Source organism: Lynx rufus, unplaced genomic scaffold (assembly GCF_022079265.1).
Source record: "Lynx rufus isolate CCGP_SWC_20201006 ecotype Redwood Valley unplaced genomic scaffold, mLynRuf1.p SCAF_2, whole genome shotgun sequence".
NCBI classification, from domain to species: domain Eukaryota; kingdom Metazoa; phylum Chordata; class Mammalia; order Carnivora; family Felidae; genus Lynx; species Lynx rufus.
The window spans coordinates 77,454,121-77,474,067 of NW_025814834.1; the positions used below are offsets into that span (position 1 = coordinate 77,454,121).

Below are 19,947 nucleotides of genomic sequence, written 5' to 3' on the forward strand. Positions count from 1 at the left end.
AATGAGAAATTGTCATAACTCTTGAACTTCATAGATAAATATATCTAAATACTAATAATTTCATTACACAATTTTGGCAAAATCAATACAATGTTTTGAATATTTCATTTAAATTCTATTAAAGGAAAAAAAACATGTTACTAACTTATTTCATTTAAAAATAATAATATACGTGGTTTGAAGAAATCACAGTATCCCAGCATATATCATTTGTTAGCATGAAGGCACATTTATGTGCCCGTTTTAAATTTCTGAATATAATGAAATTTAAAATTATTCATACACTTCCCAATATCATACGTACAAAGGATTAGCTCTTAATTTTCATCTGTTTGGAAGTCATTTAATAAGTAATTTTGCATTATTCAAACTGATTCATCAAATAATAATGTCTATAAATGTGAAATCCAACATGCTACTTGCAGAATTATCCAGAGTTCCTTTGACCACAGGTTATTCTTAAAGGTATTTGAGAATAGCCACAGGTACCATTTGTAAATTCAGGTAACATAAACACTTCCAAGTTTCAGTTCAAAAACACAATCTGATTTTATAGGGTAATGCTTTATTTAAAAAATAAAGCCCTTCTTTATTCAAAACCTGAAAGCCCTGAAGTCTTTATACTATGAATAAAAGAATTATTTTCGAAAACTTTAAAAGTAGCTGCAATTTCCCATTTAACAATAAATATTGCATGCAAAAAGACTAGCAGAGCTTCAAAATAAGTATTAAAATGACCAACTGATCAGTAATTTGCATCACTTCACAAAAAAAAGATTTGACAGTAAATTACTGGGTCTATATGTGCATGCTACAGCATAGTGTGTTCAGAGTAAAAAAAAAAAAAAATAAAGTAAAATGCAATTACCCTAAAAGACATTTCAAGATTCTCTCCACCCCAGATATCCATTCCTGCATCGTAAGTTCCTATCTCTTCAAAGTAGTTTCTGTCAATAGAAAATAGGCCACCAGCCATAGTAGGGGTCCTAGTTGAAAAAAAACAAAAAGAAAAGAATATCTTTTGAAAACAATGTGTGGAGTTTAATGAGACTGTAGCAAATAGTTCTGAGACATTTTAAATTAAAAAAAAACAAAAACAAAAACAAAAAAACTAGTACTCAAAAATCTCAAACTGGAAACATAAAACCAAAGTGTAAGAGGTTTTAAAATTATTAAGTAGCATTTTAGTTCACATTTTCTGTAAAACTAAATTTAGGTTAGTCTATGTTTTTCTTATAGGTGATCAAATAATGGAAGGAACACTGGCCACTTAAGAGGCGGGTATGTAAATTCCTTCTGAAAAGCATAGTGAAAAGAAGTTAGGGCTCTTAGCCCTACCCTTAAAGAGATTAACTGGTCATGAAACTACAAGTTGTGATCTTTTGTTGCCTAATTATAAATCATTTTAATATGAATACTAGAAACTTGTGGAAATGGTTTCTCTGTGAAAAGATCTATAGCCTATTTCATATGAAAAATATCAAACGCTATAAAATGTTTATAGGCAATTAAGTATCTAATGGTGATTACATATTTTTTAATGCAAGAGCTTTACATCTAATTGTTTATTCTTCTTTTTACCCAATTAAAATGATAGAGTTAATCAGATGACCCTAGATAAACATAAATCACATTTGTTATTTAGAGGCTTAGAAGAATATTTGGCACAGATTTTAAAACTTTTTCCTAGGAATAAATGCCTTTTGATTCTCACACTTGAAATTTCTCTACTGAAACTAAGGAGTCAGATGTTCAGTTTTTAAAGGATTAATTAATTATTAATTTTAAAAGATTAATTAAAGTCAATGGCTAATACTGCACAAGTCTTCCTATATAACCAGTATGATTCAAACTAAAAAAGATAATTCTAGTTTTTCACAAATGGACCTATCTACGCTGATGATGATTATTTTTTAATGTTAATTGTAGAAAAGTAGTTTTAAACCTTCATAGTACATTAGAGGCACTGGAAGCACTTTTAAAAAACACGTTTCCATGCTTGGGTATCACTCACACTCCACAGATTCAGATTTAATTGGCCTGGGGTGGGGCCAAACCTTTGATAGTGTGTAAAGTCCGGTGCTGATTCTAATGTGCTAGCAAAAAGGAGAAACACTGGTCTACGGGGTTTGGACATTCGAGTAGATGGAGATTGTTAAAACAAAACAAAACAAAACAAAACAAAACAAAACAAAACAAAAAAAACAAGTGTTTTCCTTTTCTGGAGATTATATCCTCTTCTGTCACAGGATATGCTCGTGTCCTCTAATTGAACAGTATAGTTCATTGAAAAACCACCAAATAATACTGTACTTGGATATCTACCATATTGCAAAATTCTCTATTTCTCCCAGTGCTCTCACTGTTTTATACTCAAGCAATTAACTGTCCGTCAGCTGGACTAGCACAGCATCCCTAGTCTCAGAACTATTTTATTACTTCTGGTCTTGCTGTGTTCCTATCATGAACAGAATCACTGACCTTCTGAGATATAATGAGAAACACTAACAGAGCTAAACAGATGGTAATTATGGAGTAGCCATGACCCTCACCTGATTGGGGTTTTGGAACTCTATGGCAATTACTATATAAGGTGTAATAGTGCTACATAGTCTATTTAATGAAAAAAGGAACAAAACTCGTTGCAATTATCTTATCATAATGCAACCAAGTGCTTAAGAATGTTAAGTGATGCATTTTTAATGATCAGTTCAGAATGCCTACCCACTTATCTATTTACTAATAAAGTACTAATGCATTTAGCTTAAATACATGCATTGAATTTCATCTTACAGTTGGTCATAGTTCCTATAAATATATGAGAAATGTACAATAAATGACTAAAATAATTTCTATATTTAACCATAAGAATGACTCAGATTTCACTTATGCTTAAAAAGTAACAAAAATAAAAACATAAAATCACAATTACTAAAAAAAAAAAATCCTGTATTTTCTGAAGACAGATGCTCCTAGAAAGATTTTTTTTTTGTATTTGCAATGTCAGCTCTCTCAAGTAATCTAGAGACTGTGCCTTATATAATATCTATGGTGTTATGCAACATGTTCTGTTCTAAGTTGATCGTTCTGTATTGTCCCTAATGAACTATTTTCATATGCCTGTGTGGACTTTAAATGTTTAGGGTGCCTAGAAAATTAAAAATCTATATATCATCTAACCTTATTAATCAATTCAATCCATTTTGGGTGGACAAATAATCGGCCCAATGGCTGTGAATATTACCTACACAGTCAGTAGGTGAAGATGATTTGAGTTAGTAGAAGTAAAGCACTTAGCACAGTTCCCAGCACATAACAAATCGTTGGTAAGGTTAGGTGGTATATCTTTGTCATCATCACTGCTGTTATCGATAATCGTTCAAAGGTCTTGAGTGTCCTTCACTTACGACGTCCCATACACACCCTCATTTTGGATTTCAAAATCATTTGAATCTACTTCAGATCCAAGATGTTGAACTCTGAAATCTGCCTTTGCTAAACACAGCTTTCTATTTTTAACCCCCCTATTTCAAGCGTGTGACAGTCACTTTTTATCCTATAATGCCTCTTAGGGTTCCTCTGCTACTCCATCGCCTCACGTAATGACCCGCTTCGGGAATTGTTCCCTTCTCCTCCTCTCAATCTCTCTCCAGGATTTTGCCATGTCAGTGAAAAAATAGCTTAGCCTCCTAAATTCTCTATCCTTCCCTTATCTGACCCAATTCTCTTTTCGTAAATATCAGTGTCTGGGTAAATCTACCCTTGTATTATTCTCTTCTGCATCTAGGAACCAGAGACTCACTGAAAGAGTAATAAGATGAGGTCAACTAGTTATACCACAAGTCCAACTTATTGACTCTCTGCTTAGTCTACAACACCTAACAATTCTTTCATCTGTGTTAATCTGTTCACCTGTCTCATTTTTTTTAACTGACTCTTATCTAAGTCTCAGACTCTCCTCAAAACACTGACGATTAAGGCAATGCATAAATAAAAAAATTTCTTCAGTCATGAAATCTACACTCCCCCAATCTCTACCTCAGTACGTGTATATATCTCCTCATGGCTTTTCCTTCTTCCTGCCTCAGAGGAAACAGTATCTCCTTTCCTCATTGTGAGCTAACGTTTACTCTTTTGCCCTCAGCTGGCTCTTTTCTGACTACACTTTCAGCTACTTGTTCATTGACTATTACATTTATGTTCTATGACTTTGATTTCTAGATCATCCCCTTGAGCTTACAATACTGTTCAATCAAGTTCTATACTAAACCAAAATAGCCCTTCACTCCATCCTGCTACTCACTGAAATGAGGGAACATATATTATCTATTCCCTTTACTGGTAACCTTATTGAAAGGATGCTTTCTACATACTCCCTCAATTCCTCTTGACCTTCTAACTCGAATCTGGATTCTGTTCCCATCTCTACAGTAACCTCTTTCTAAAAGGGTCCTGCTGATTCTGAACTTGAATAGGCTTTCCTTAAAATGTCTTCCTTCGGAAGCATTTGGACATAATTCAACAACCTCCCTGAATGAAATGCTTTTCATCTCTGACTCCAACAGCATTCTTCCAGAGAGGTTTTTCCTATTTATTTTATGAATCTTATTGATTTCCCTTCCTCTTCCTTTTCCTTGCTGGTTGTCTCCAGTTCTTAGTTGCATATCTATGACATGAGTGAAATATACAATCATAATAATGTTTTGTAGATGTGTGCACTTAATAATTGTCTTCTTTTGTCCCAATATGTAGTCTCCCTAAGAGTCTCTCAATGGAACTTTCCTCTTCCTATATTCCTTACCTGCATAAGTTCATTTGTTTTATGCCTCTTATCGTCATCTTTGTGAGGCAGAGTCCTAATCTGTGTTTCCTTTTCTTGTTTCGTCTTTCTGCATTGTGGTTTTCTAATTCCTTTCTAGATGTTTTCTAAAAAAACCCCTTTGACTCTGCTCAGGGTATATAAAATAGCACTGAGAATATGCTACCCATTCCATATCTGCTTCTCCTTCATTGTCTTCTATTTCCTTCCAGAATTTCAATACCGAGTGATAAGACCCCTTTTAGCAACTTTCTTTTCTGTGCCTCATTTAATCATTTCCCAAATACTTCTTTCCACCCCCCACCCCCGAAGTATTTTTGACTCTTATCTCTGTTCTCTGCTATCATGGTCACTGTCCAAGTTTAGTCCTCTCATGTCTCTTTTATTATCTTCTTGCTTCTAGAGTCTGTTGCTTCCAAAATTTATTCTACAAACCATAGCCAGATTAATTTCTCTAAATCAAAACGCCTCTCAAAGTGTCAACCAGATATTTAAATACCTATTTTAAGAAATAAATCCCAGCTCCTATTCTGGCACCAGTGATGTGGTGCCATCCAAAGGATATCTCCATTCCTTTTAACTATTTCCCTGTATTCCAAGTGTTAAGCTGTTAATAATAAATGCTTCATACTTTCCCACCCTGGTACGTGTGTCCACAACCATTTGTCACTTAAAAAGGATTTTCCTTTTTAAACTCCTCTTGTATGTTCAAATGTGCTCTATTCTTATGCTGAAGGCTGTTATTCCATGCAGCCTGCCCTCAGTACAGCCCTCCTTCTCCAGTCTGGATATAATCTCCCACTTCTGCCTCCTTCGATAGCCCTGTCTTTCTCAAGGCATTGTGTCACTTCTTTTTGAGTATTATATGTACTTTTGTATACATTTTATCACCTCTATACATATAGCTAATATATTGGTTTAATATTATTGGACTATTAATAGATATTTGTTAAATACGTGAAATAAACAAATAAGCATGTATCCCCATGACCATAATACAATCTATTTGTAAGTTAAAATCATGTGCAATTTTATCTTTGAAATTAAAAAAAATTATTCATTCTTCACATTGGCTAAACTGATGAGTAACAAAGATACTAATTCCAGGATTGTAACATCTACTAAAAGTTTTGGGATTTGAGTTTGGTAGTATTTTAGAATTAAAGATGCAAAGTTTTGCAACAATGTAGAATATAGGAAAGGACTCCAAAAAGTAAGCATTTGACATGGAAAAATACAGAAGCATTTCACCAGAAGTTGGTAAATTTAAAGAAATTATGACAATACATTTGATCATTCAGTAATGTTCAACTGTGATGCCTGCATTTCCACCAATAAGATGATATATCCGGTATTCCACACTAGGATAACTATGTGTGTGAGAAGCAGGTAGACCACGGGAGACTCAAGAGGGGACTGAGTTTAGTTTTTAGGAGCTTGGATTATGTATCTAGACTGATTAAGCTCAAAACTCAACCCCACAGTGTGATCTTCGGTAAACTACTTAAACTCTGGGCTCCAATTAATCATCTATAAAATGAGGATGTATGTAACAATGCATGTTACACTCTTAGAATAGTACCAGTACAAAATAAGAACTACATATTTAAATATTAATTTTAATAAGGAAGAGAAAACATCTGTGTTTGGCAAGATTATAATCAGCTCTTTAAGAATTATTTTCCAAGTCTAATTAATTTTTAATAGAATTGTAGTATTTTAGAGCTTTAAAATCCCTACAGATTTGGTCAACCAAATTTAGTTGCAATGTGTTTAAATGACTTGTTTGAGAGTCCCAGTTAGGTAGTGGTCCAGTTAAGGAAATAATGTTCCTTTCCTTTCCTCTCTCCTTCTCCCTACATATCTCTCTTGCTCTTTATCAGTTTGTAATCACTCAGTTTATCAATATACATCATAGAATTTGGCATAGATAATTAGAAATACACTTTTCCTGATTTCAGCTCCAAAATTATGTACAATGTTGTCCTGTGAATTTTAGCACTGCTGTTCAAAGCAATTTCTTTCAAAGTTATTGAAACATCATTTCTTCTCACTAATTTTTCCCTTTAACATATTAGGATTCTATTAATCTCACTTGGCAAATAAATAACATCTCTGGGGGAAAAAGTCTAAAGATTTGGGAGACTGTAGCTCAGCATCAGGCTGTTATTCACAATGATCAAATAACACAATATCTAGACTGTAAGTGTGTACCTCTGTGTTAATAACATTTCTCATATACTATATGCCATAATAAAGAGAAATGATAAACACACATATTTTATTATTTACACAAATGTGAAGCATAAATAGCCAAAATATTCACATAATCTCAATTTTTTTAATCATAAAATGTAATTTGGTTAACCATTTTGCAGGTTTAGAAACTGAGTTTCCCTCCTTCATTCTTTATTCTACTATCCCCAAAATAGAAAGCAGAAAAGATAGAAAGGAAGCAGTAGCATAACTATTATTTTATTAGTGATGAATAACCAGATGTTGAATTTATTTAAAGGTTTTTACAGAGAAATGAAATGGGGTTTAGTGAAATATTGCACGCTGAGGTACTCATTTGAACATGTATTTGGGTAAGAAGATGCAGCTTTTGGTAGAGAGGAGACTATTTAAGCACTCATGCTGGTTTAGACTCTGCACAAGGAAGCATGTTCCATCCTGTACAGCCTATGGAACACAAACAAAGCTATTTTTAAAGGATAAGAATAAAAAAAGAAAATTCTGCTTGATATGGGCAAATGGCTCATTTTGCTGCCAAAGATCCATTTACCAACAAGTATTGGAATCAAATACTTTAACTTGTGCTTAAAGACCTATATGCCAGGAAGGGAATAGTTATTTTTTTTCCCTTTTTTCTTAATCCTTTTTCATAATCCTCACAACCTGATAAAACCCCAAGCTTCCAATGACAATAATTGGTGTAATTTTTTTTATCTTTCCTTTTTCTTTCATTTATGTTTAGGATGGGTCAGAATAAACAATGGGGCAAGATGTTTTAAATGTTTCAATTAATGCTCTGTTTTCATTTCATCTCAACAGACCACAAGGGAAGTGTGGTAAATTATCTTCTGAACCATTAGGAGGTAATATAATATAAATGCGCTATTTTCTCCAAAGAATATAGATTCACATACTCCACCTAAGGTGGATTTTTTTTCTTTCAAAACCAACACATATCATAACTTAACACGAATAGATGGGAATGTTGAACAATTAGAACATTCCAAAGTTCAACTTTTTCTATCAAAGTCTTTGTTCTTCACATAAATTTGACCCCTCCCTGTGTTTTGTGTTAATATCTCCTATTGTAAAGAAGTGTCTCACAGGATTTGAGAATATCTATTTCTGTTTCTTTCCTCCAGAGTAAAAATATATTTTCATTGCACTGAGAAAATCAAATAGAGAAAATCTAACAGGTAAAAATTAAGAAATATATTCTTAGCTGTTATTAAATAATAGGAAATATTGTCTTATATTTGGATAACATTTTATAGGATAAAATAAGTGTTTTTTAATTATACTTACTAGAAGAACAATAAAGTAGAGTCAGTGATAATTTTTTTGGGGGGGATTCAAACTGGCAAAAGATATCAAAAATATTAAAATGAATTTCATCTTCCTTGGTTGCATAATTCTAAAAAGACCACAGTATATGCAAAAACTATAGATCAGAAAACATAATTGGCAAAAAATAATGTGTAAAATAACTCTCAATTGTATTTGCAAAAAATAAAGGAAAATCTAAGTAAATAATTGAGATTCTAGCAGCCACTCCAATTTTTACTTGGAAAAAAAGGCCATGGGCAAATACTAATAATATATCAATTTTTTAATATTTAATTTTGAGACACAGAGAGAGAGCCTATGTGAGTGGGGGAAGGGCTGAGAGAGAGATGGACAGAGGATCTGAAATGGGCTCCATGCTGATAGCATCTAGCCCAACAGGAGGCTTGAACCCACGGCCGTGAGGGGATGACCTGGCTGAAGTCTGACACTCACCTGACTGAGCCCCATAATATATCAATTTTTAAATTGTGGAGAAACATATCTGAAAAGAAACACTCTGGAAGGAAATATAACAAAATACTTCTGCTTCTCTATACTTCCAGATACTTGTCACATTTCTTTAGCAGGGCATATGTTTGTGATGTATATTATCAGAAATAAATTTTAAATAACTCCTTTCAAATATATTTCTCATTTAATATTTTAGCACGTCATGAGTTAAACAAGAGAGGGAGAATAATTTTCCTTTTATTATTGAAAAGAATGGGTAATTTCCTTATTGGAGTAGCTTTTAAAATTTTTTTTTTCAACGTTTATTTATTTTTGGGACAGAGAGAGACAGAGCATGAACGGGGGAGGGGCAGAGAGAGAGGGAGACACAGAATCGGAAACAGGCTCCAGGCTCCGAGCCATCAGCCCACAGCCTGACGCGGGGCTCGAACTCACGGACCGCGAGATCGTGACCTGGCTGAAGTCGGACGCTTAACCGACTGCGCCACCCAGGCGCCCCTGGAGTAGCTTTTAAATAAAACCCAGATCTTCCAAAGCCAGCTTCAATGCTTCTTCAATGATATCATTCCAGAAGGTTACAGGAAATAATATATGTGAACATCTTATGAGTTTTTCACAGTAAAGGAACAGTAATTATAATCTGAGAAATTATTTTTTTTTTTTTTAAATTTTTTTTTTTTTTTTTTTTTCAACGTTTATTTATTTGTGGGACAGAGAGAGACAGAGCATGAACGGGGGAGGGGCAGAGAGAGAGGGAGACACAGAATCGGAAACAGGCTCCAGGCTCTGAGCCATCAGCCCAGAGCCCGATGCGGGGCTCGAACTCCCGGACCGCGAGATCGTGACCTGGCTGAAGTCGGACGCTTAACCGACTGCGCCACCCAGGCGCCCCAATCTGAGAAATTATTAATAATGTTTAATTTATTTGATCTTCTTTATAAACTCCTGATTCCAATTGAGAGAAAAATTAAGCTATAATATCAGACAAATGTTAATAAAAAGGGATATTCAAGTAAGTAAAATATGTAAAGAATAAAACTCATCATTATATCTATGTTTGATTTATTATGATAGCAAATATTAGAAGAAAATCTAAAACTCTTTGTTTTACTTTAGAAAGATATTGAGCATGGTACTCCACGTAAGGATGAAGTCTTATTAAGAATATTAATAAGGACAAAATGTAAAAGAGTCCATAAGGCAAGACACAAAAGATAAAGAAAGTTATACAGACTTGATAAATTACTGGTAGTTTTTTTTTTTAATGTTTACTTATTTATTTTTGAGAGAGAGAGAGGGGCAGAGAGAAAGAGAGAGAGAATCTCAAGCAGGCTCCACACTGTCAGCACAGAGCCCAGTCGGGGCTTGAACTCACAATGACCTGAACCGAAATAAAAAGTCAGACCCTTAACTAACTGAAGCACTCAGGCACCCCTCACTGGCAGGTTTTTAATAAATTAATAATCTATTTTAATCAATGAGAGATTAAAGTAGAATCTAATATCTTTATAACTTTATTATTTATTTATTGAGGACTTATTGAGGATTTACGACAGGGCATAAATTAAGAGACTAAAACCACCAATAAGATTAAAGCCAGATTCTTTTCCAGAAGCACATAGCACTCTAGCTGTTGACGTAGTCTAACTCCTGTGCATCAACACTCTGGCCACTTAGGCTGGCCTCATTCTCTTGTCTAGCATACACATGGCCAGTGCCAGTGGGCCACATCAGGGCAGAATCAGCCAGATTCATCGTTGTATGTACAGAACCTAGCACAGTGCTCAACAGTGTGATGGCATGTGCGTTTGCATATGTAACCTAACTCATTTTAATAGCCTGAAGCATATCAAGTCGAAAATTACATGTACTGGAAAACGGCATGCACCCCCAAATGAATGAAATCATTTGGGAGATTATCTACACTACCAGATAACTTTTGCTACAGGTTGCCTGTTCCTTCAGGTAATGCAGACGCATATTCATACCGGGCTAACATGTTTGGTGAGTTTCAAACTCAGGTATTTCTTAGGCAGTAGCTTGGAAGTCAAGGTCACAAATTTGTTTATTTATTTTTATTTTTTTAGGTTTATTTATTTATTTAGAGAGAGGGAGGGAGCATGAGCAGCGGAGGGGCAGAGAGAGAAGGGGACAGAGGATTTGGAATGGACTCAGCAGAGAGACCGATGCAGGGCTCAAACTCATGAACGGTGAGATCATGACCTGAGCCAAAGTCAAACACTTAACTGACTGAGCCCCCCAGGCACCCCAAGGTCACAAATTTAAAAGATTTATAGTTGCAATAAGCATATTTCTCTGGCTTTTGACTGGGACACAGGTACCAAAACATTTCTGTAAGTATAAGAATGATGACAAATGGACACTGATCCTCAGCCTCTGAGTCAGAAACACACAAAAAATAGAGGTGGGGCACTGGGCTAACCTTTCGGGCCATTTCTAAAGGGTAGCTTCTACTTAACTCCACCGGATGGTGCCCAGTAAGAATACAGGACCATTGTAGCAAGATCTTCTGTCTTTTCAAGAATAGCTAAAAATTCATATATTTACTTAGAACATCTCATTTTTAAAACATTGGTATTTTTTTAATGTAAAAAACTATGTACGCCAAAAAAACATATCTACAAAGCATGTCTGACACATAAGCTCCCCGTTTATGACCTCTAGTGTAACAATTTGATTACCCTATTGTTGCACATATAATTGAGATATTACTGAAAAGTCACATAATAGGACTACTGAAATGTCAAGGACAGCATACTGATTAAAGAAGACCAAATGTTCAAGATTATGTGTGCTATTATTCCGTACTCATAATTTCACAAATACCAAGTATTTTGCAAACTCCACTTAATATCCAAATGAAAATACCAAAGCCCAGAGGTGACAGTAGAATAATACATATAACCATTATAAACTTTACTTTAAATGTGGTACAACTAAGCTTAAGTCATAAGTTCAAGTTGGTTCTCTATGTATGCAGATGCATGATTGTATTTCTAAATGATGACTAACTAGCCAATTATAGTCACTAGAAAGTTCTGTCACAGCTGACATTTTAAATGAAGCATTCTGCTAAGAAAACTAAAATTTCAACCCCATTTTAATCACTGTAGCTATTCAGAATTCCGTTAATCAAGTAGGAAAAAAAAATGTGTCTTCAACACCTTAGGATGATTTATCTGTTTGTACGAATGTGAGAAAAATGATCACGTCTTCAAGTAATAGATTACAAGTACAAAGAAAGTTCACATTACAGCTATGCTGATGAAAATTACCTGCAGGCTGTTACAACATAGCCCATGAATTAATTAACCTTTTGCCATAAAAATTTGGAAACTTCAGCAAAGACTGAGGTTTCTCTGTTTCTCTTGTTCCAGCTCCCTCAGCATTTTAGAAAGTGAAATATTGTGCAGTTACTGAGGCAAATAGATAAAATATTCTTAGATTTTCATTGGGTCTCCATGTTACGACAATAAAAGCACACAAATTGTGGTTAAAACATTGCAAGTTGGATGTTTCCTTTTTTGTTTTAATTAATGAAATATGAAAAATAATGGTCAATTTCTATGTAGATCTTTACCTTTGTGAATGATATCAGTATTTTCTTACTATGAATGTTGGCTACCTCTTAGTTATCTACCTTTTGACTTCGTAAGAAAATAAGTTAAATGAAGCATGTCTTTTGCCAAGGCACTTAAGAAAACAATGAGCACACTCACATATTCTTTAAAATTCATTAACACATTTTTTAATGTTTATTTATTTTTAAGAGAAAGACAGAGTGTGAGCAGGGGAGGAGCAGAGAGACAGGAAGACACAGAATCTGAAGCAGTCTCCAGGCTCTGAGCTGTCAGCACAGAGCCCGACACGGGGCTCAAACCCATGAACTGCAAGATTATGACCTGTGCTGATGTCGGATGCTCAACTGACTGAGCCACCCAGGTTCCCCTAAGCTTCATTTTTTAATGAATAAACACATTATGTTTGAGTGTACTGGCCAAGTATTTTGATAGTTTTCACATGGAATCTAAAGCTGAAAAATCAGCTAACACTAAATGAAACCATGATCTGGGAAAACAGGATTTCAAATAAACAACGGTAAAATGAGCAACTCAAGCTGTTGCTCAAGCTGTTAGGAGCAAGGATCCATAAGACTTGGTGAATGTGGAGATTACAGCAAGACTTGAAGATCACTAAGTTACACTTTAAATATTGACATAATAACTTCATGTCTTCATGCAGTTGTTTGGAGGCACATTTTATTTTTCCCTTCCATGTAGTAATATCTCAAGAGGATTAGCAAGCACAATATTTAACTCTTCTGTAATAAACAGAGCTGTTCTTTTCCATGAGCCAATTCTTAGAGTTAGTTTTAAATCATTAGATAATTAGTCTTGCCAATGGATAAGTCATTTCTTCAGTAGGTTAGGAGACATTCTTGTTTAGATAATGGTTTATACATATTGTTTTGGGGCTTTTCTCTATTGTTCAAACTAAATAATGATTTTCCAAATTCATTTTTTATTATTTTTTTCTCTTTTTAATATTTTATTTTTGAGAGAGAGAGAGAGAGAGAGAGAGAGAGAGAGAGAGAAACAGAGTGAGTGGGGGATGAGCAGAGAGAGAGGGAAACACAGAATCCAAATCAGGCTCCAAGCTCTGAGCTGTTAGCTCAGAGCCCAACACAGGGCTTGAACTCACTAACTGTAAGATCATGACCTGAGCCAAAGTCAGACACTCAACTGACTGAGCCACCCAGGTGCCCCCCAAATTCGTTTTTAAAGAGCTAAATCAGTGAACTCCCTCTACAATATATTGTTAGGAAATCAATTGTTGGTTGCAGATAAGAGGTACACAATAATATAGTAAAATAAGAAGGTGGTAATTTTGTGTTAATAAAGTGAGTAATGCTTATTTAAGCAACTAAAGATGCATATGATATTTCTTATTTTGTATTAAGAGTAAACACATTTATGAATAAATACTTCACGTTAAGTAGCTTTTTAAATTAATTTAGTACAAACAATAAATATTTCATAATCATTAATATATTAAAATTTTCCAACTGGATCTTTCTTTTGTATCTATAAGGAAGATAGCTCTTTGAAGTTGGTAAATTTAGAGTATTTGCCAAAACATTTTTGGTTATTTCAATTTTGAGAATAACTCTATTATAAAGCATACACATTTAGCTAAGATATATATGTACCTGAAGCATCAAGGCTAGCACATATCTATCACATAGAAAATTCACAGTAAATATATTTTGAACATAAGAATATACAAAGTCTCAAGAGAAATTCGGCACTTCTGCCAATAGTTAAATTTGCCTGTGTTAATTTAAACTAAATTTAAATACTGTCATTGATTCTTAGATAATTATGTAAGCGGTGATAATGTAAATGTGTATATGAATAAAAGGTATATGCCTTTAAAAGACTTAAAAATGAGCACAAATTCATAATACTCCTTAATTATAGGAAAACACATGCTATCCTTTGGAAGATATGAGCTACGTACCTGACAGGTAATGTTCTATCTCCTTTTCTCCTATCCATTTCTCTTTGGGGAACAGGATACCAACGGAAATTCAGTTTCCAGTTAAAGCCCCCATAAGTCATGTCTGATCCAGCCATATATTCAAAGGTATCATCACTAATCACATCAATGATGGGGCATACAACTGTTTTCCTGCAGAAAAATCAAAACCAGTTTACATATAAATAATAATTTAAACACTACATTAGCTTTTTCAAACTCAGTATAGCTGACTAGTTGAAATTTAATCATCTTGTGACTTTAATATGATTTTATTTTAATTTTATCCTTTCTCTCTGTGGAATCGTTTCCTTTCACTACATCCTCTTTACAGTCTCTACTTCATTCTATCATTTATAATCTAATCAAATGTACTAATTGGTCTTCAAGCTGATTTCCAAATGCATTCTAAAGTACTAACTCAGCAGGATGAACGTGGTCTATTTTTTTATAAAACTTCCACCAACACCATGATTAGTAGAGCTGCTTTGATATTATGCATCATTTTAGCTAGGCCAACTGAAAAACAATAGCATTCAGGAAGTAGAGAGTGGATGATGGCAAATTAGACCTGGTATTTTGAATCTGAAAGGGGATAAGTTAGTTTAAACAGATAGTTTTAAGAAAAAAATTAAATTTCTTTTCATGGGAAAATACCTGCTGGAAAAAAACAAATAAAAATCAACAAACAGAAACAATAAAAATAATGAACATCAGTGTAAGTAAATGTTTCCTCTGAAAGATATTAGGGACTCGACAATTTCTAAGTGTGTCCTTTCTAGATCTTGGAATTTACTGTAAACAATCTGTGTATTTTAAAATAGGGAAAGATAAGCAACTTAAGTTTCTGGCATTTTATCTCATGACCCATTTCTTAAAGTTAAGAGGAAGAGACAGGAGATTTGGTGTTCTCGATGCTGGCTTTTTAGGGTAAGAGACTTTCACCTTGAGAGAAGATTAGATATTCTTTTAATCCATTTTGTGCTTTCCTCAGTCTTCCTCTACTCCTGGCTTATATGTTGCATTATGGGATCAGTCTGTCATCTCTACAGCGAATGTTAAGGTCTACTCAAGTTTGCTTTGCTGGTAGCTAGTTCTGGAAACCAGAGCTTATTTTTCATATTTACTAGGTGGTAAATATACAAATATGCTTTTGAATAGCCCATAAATGTGGAAAGCAAATAAATGTTGTCCATTATTTATCCTGGTTTTGTAACACCAGTATCACTAACATTCATTTTATTTTATTTTTTTTAACATTTATTCATTTATTTTGAGAGAGAGTGTGCATGTGTGCATGTGAGTGAGGGAGAGGCAGAGAGAAGGTAGGGAGAGAATACTGAGCAGACTCCAAACTGTCAGCACAGAGCCCAATGCAGGGCTTGATCCCATGAACTGTGAGATCATGACCTGAGCCGAAATCAAGTGTGGGACATTTAACTGACTGAGCCATCCAGGTGCCCCACTAATGTTCAGTTTTCAATTAGGTCTTCTATTCCACACAATTAGCCAAAGCCTAGAGTTCTCTGAAATCAATAGGATTTATCTAGCCTTGGAAACATTTCTTGGTAACTCTGGTCCCTACAAAATCAATACCTTTCTTCATTAAGTTTAATGACTTAATTTTTAGGGAGGCAAAATTAGATCTACTAACTTTGAACAGGACTTTATTATCTAGTTGTGGCAACTTTAGAACTTATAAGATGGACAAACATTAGAGTTCACTATATGAAAGTGCAATCTAAACATGTTACATTAAAAAATAAACGATCTATTCTTGATGATATTGAATATTGCATAAAAAATTCAGTAAGCTGAATATGAAACACATGTTTTAAAAAGCAGCAAAATGTATGAAAAGTTGCCAGGGAATGCATTTAAGATGCTCTAAGTTCATTTTACTTTGCCAGTCTCACCCTGTGCATATTGGACAATACACAGACTGGAAAATGTTACTAGCTGTATACAAGACTCAGCTGAAAAAAAGGTTCCCACTGCTTTCTTCAACCGCTATGGCCCATTTTACTAACAACCTCCATCTATCTTCCTGGCAAGTACCAAATCCTGATGTAGCTGGACTAGCTCACACTAAGCAGCCCCTGTCTTGGATGTTTAATTAAAAACTTCAACTCTAAGAAGACCTTTCTACTGTAGGTGAAATGACTACGCAAACAAGGTGTCATAAGATGCTTTGTTATTATATCAGAGAGCATTTGACATAGGTGACTTCATTAGGTGCTTAAGAATTATAATCATTTATCATCAATGTTTATGAATATCCACAAAAGAAGCTTGTACTTGACCGCATCATCATCAGAAAGAATTGCAGGTAAGTATGAGGGTTCTTAATTTCTATAAAGTATTATTCAAGTTTTTGGATTTTACAATTTGTGTATACAGATTGACAACATCGTTTATATAACTAAAATTCTTATAATTTTTTGTATCATGATTTCATTCCAATGGAATGTGTGAGTGTGTGTCTTCATTTTTAAGATCCTCTAGGTGGTTTTGAATAAGACATTGAATAAAGGCAGTGAACTAGTAGAGAGAAGACTGGTCTAGGAATGGGAAGAACTGAACTGTTGTTCCCATCACTTCCAATAACTAACTGGGTCAAGCTCCTTCACTTCTTCATCCTTCCCTATTACTAGGTACACACAAGAACATTTACATTGCCTACCTCATGGGGTGCTTGTGAGGATGAAATCAGGTGTTTTGAAATGTATTTTATAAAATATGGCACCATTTCAGATTGGACTCAGTTTCATCACCTTACAAAATGAATATTCAACACATTTTTTACTGTTTGGATTATTGACTATTTCTTAATCAAATATTCATATTCAGCATGAATAAGCCAAGGTCTTTATTCAGTGGAGGAGGGGTGCTCTTTAAAAGCTAGAAGGGACAGCTAGGTGCCTCAGTTGGTTGAGTGCCGACTTTGGCTCAGGTCCTGATCTCAGGGTTCGTGGGTTCGAGCCCTGCACCAGGCTCTGTGCTGACAGCTCAGAGCCTGGAGCCTGTTTCGGATTCTGTGTCTCCCTCTCTCTCTGCCCCTTCCTGGCTCATGCTCTGTTTCTCTTTGTCTCTCAAAAATAAAGAAACGTTAAAAAAAATTAAAGCTAGAAAATGAATCTCAAAAAGCAATTTACAGAGAAGTTTTGACTGGCACCTGGAACTGTCCTAACAAGCCGAGTCAAAACCCAGGCATATGTAACACATGAATTCTTACCTGTCTTCTTTTATTCTCGCCAGCAAGGGCTCCAGCCATCCTAACGTGCACTCACAGTGTGCATCCAGAAAAGTTATGACCTGCCCTCTTGAAGCGGCTGCTCCTCGAAGGCGGGCACGTATTAGCCCAGAGCGTTCTTCCATTCTAATAATTTTTACTGGCACCTCTAAGTTTTTCACATAATTCTCTAATGTCAACTTGAGAAAATCTGGAATGTGCAATAAGAATTGATAAAGTTTTGAAACTATTTTAAGACATAGCAGAAATACTACTACCCAGATGGAATTCAGCAAACAGAAATGGTAGCAGACTTCTATCAACATTTTTTTTTTTTTTTGGATTAGGTGAAATAGATATGTAGAGATTTTTATCAGTAAATCTGGCAAAGATAAGGATATTATAGGACCTTAATATACCAGACTCTAATTTAGAAATTGGGCCACATTGACAAACAGAGACTTCTTAATTATAAGTTATTTCACTTTTACCTGCACTTAAAACAAAACAAAACAAAACAAAACACGATAGATGTCCAAAAAGTCATACTAAGGCTCAATCCTTTGATTGTTTGAGTTGGGAAAAAAATAAACACTTTTGAAAATTATTTTGGCTGATTTCTTAGGTTAGTATGGACCAAATGGAATCATGGGAGAAACTGAAAGAATTAGTTTCATATTCCTGGAGTTCCAGGTACAGTGATGAAAATTTGACAGGTGATTTCAGGACTCATGTAATTACAAGGAAAATACAGATCATTGCCAAGCTATCTTTTTGACCATAATAAAGTTTTCTATTAAGAAGGAAAAATAATTATACCTCTTTCACTGGCATCATCTACCAAGATGACCTCAGAGAGCAGATAGCGTGGGGAACGATTTATCACACTGTAAACAGTTCTAAGGAGAGTGCTCCAAGCTTCATTGTGAAACACAATGACTACGCTTGTGTTTGGAAGTTCATCAGGGTAGACCTTTGTCTTGCATCTGGAAAAGAAAGAAGAGACATGTTAATAAATTCATTTTTCATTCTGATCATTGTAATAAAGAATATCCATGATAACACAACTTTAGACTTGATAGCCCCTTACTAAGGAAACATTTCATGATTATCTAAGATAATTTTCCTTTTTAAAATGCTTTGAGTAATTACTTGGCATTTTGAAAATTAAATATGCATGGTTACTAATATTTTATCTTAATTCCTGTAGGGAACAAAGCAACATGATTTCCACAAGGCTAAGAAAGCTAAAATAACATTCTGAGACTCTCAATAGAAGTCTAGGGTACAACAGGGACATATGAAGTCATTGACTGGATATAATTTTATTCCTTGTTTAGAAAAAAGATTATCATATAGCTCAAAAAGTCATAAGAACATGAACAGATATATGTTCCCAGGGTTTTAAAGCATGTAAAACTGAGATTGTTTTTCTGTTCTAAAATTGAGGCATATGTGTTTTCCATTCAGTTTGAGAATGCTATAAACCATGTCTGATTTGAAGGAAAGGTTTAGGGGCTAGATTTACTTTGCAGATTCCCAATTAGTACTCTATAATCAACACTGGAGATGAGGAAAGCGAATAGGCTACCAGCACTTCCCAAAGTGTGATGTGCATAGGAATCACCTAGAGATTTGTTAAAATGAAGATTCAGATTCAGTAAGTCTGGGGTGCAGCCTGAGATTCTGCCTTTGTCTTTTAAAAAAACTTCCTGGTGATTCAGATGCTGCCAGTCACACAGACTGGCCATAATTGTCATTACTTTTAGAACTTGATGTTTTGAGAAAAACTTTTAATTTTTCTTAGAAATCCAAAGAAGCCCAGATTTAAGTATTTGAGCAATCTAAAAAGATACATGTGCACTCTCCCTCTCTCTCTCTCAAAATAAATAAATAAATAAACTTAACAAAGGTTTAAAAGGGGCATCTGAGTGGCTCAGTTGGTTAAGCATCCGATTCTTGATTTTGGCTCAGGTCACAGTTTCTGAGTTCAAGCCCTGCATCAGGCTCTGTGTTGTCAGTGCCTGTCACTCTCTCTCTCTCTCTCAAAATAAATAAACTTAAGAAGATACACATGGATAAATGGTATGTGTGGTGCTCTAGTGATCATCCCAAGTTCAACATGTAGATGGTCCTTACTCCATCAACTTGTCAACATTCAGATATTTAAGTCATTGTAATTATAATATTATAAAATTACAAAAGTCATTAAAAAATGCCATTTGGTATATGAAATAGGAATGGAAGCTTATTCACCTTAGGTGATTGTTTCATGTAAAATATTCTAAGGAGCTAGAGAATTAAA

At 34.5% G+C, this 19,947-nt stretch overlaps 1 protein-coding gene across 2 annotated transcripts in view; it reads right to left on the minus strand.

Annotated features, from left to right (window-relative positions):
* The window catches only part of GALNT13 (polypeptide N-acetylgalactosaminyltransferase 13), a 470,520-nt gene that overhangs the window by 199,622 nt on the left and 250,951 nt on the right, over positions 1 to 19,947 (minus strand). For both annotated transcript variants that reach the window (XM_047085690.1, XM_047085689.1), the window contains exons 3-6: positions 18,462 to 18,628; positions 17,646 to 17,853; positions 14,393 to 14,563; positions 869 to 986 (exon numbers count right to left, since the gene is read on the minus strand). In XM_047085690.1, the coding sequence (XP_046941646.1) occupies positions 869 to 986; positions 14,393 to 14,563; positions 17,646 to 17,853; positions 18,462 to 18,628 (664 nt within the window). The remainder of the gene's footprint in view (positions 1 to 868; positions 987 to 14,392; positions 14,564 to 17,645; positions 17,854 to 18,461; positions 18,629 to 19,947) is intronic.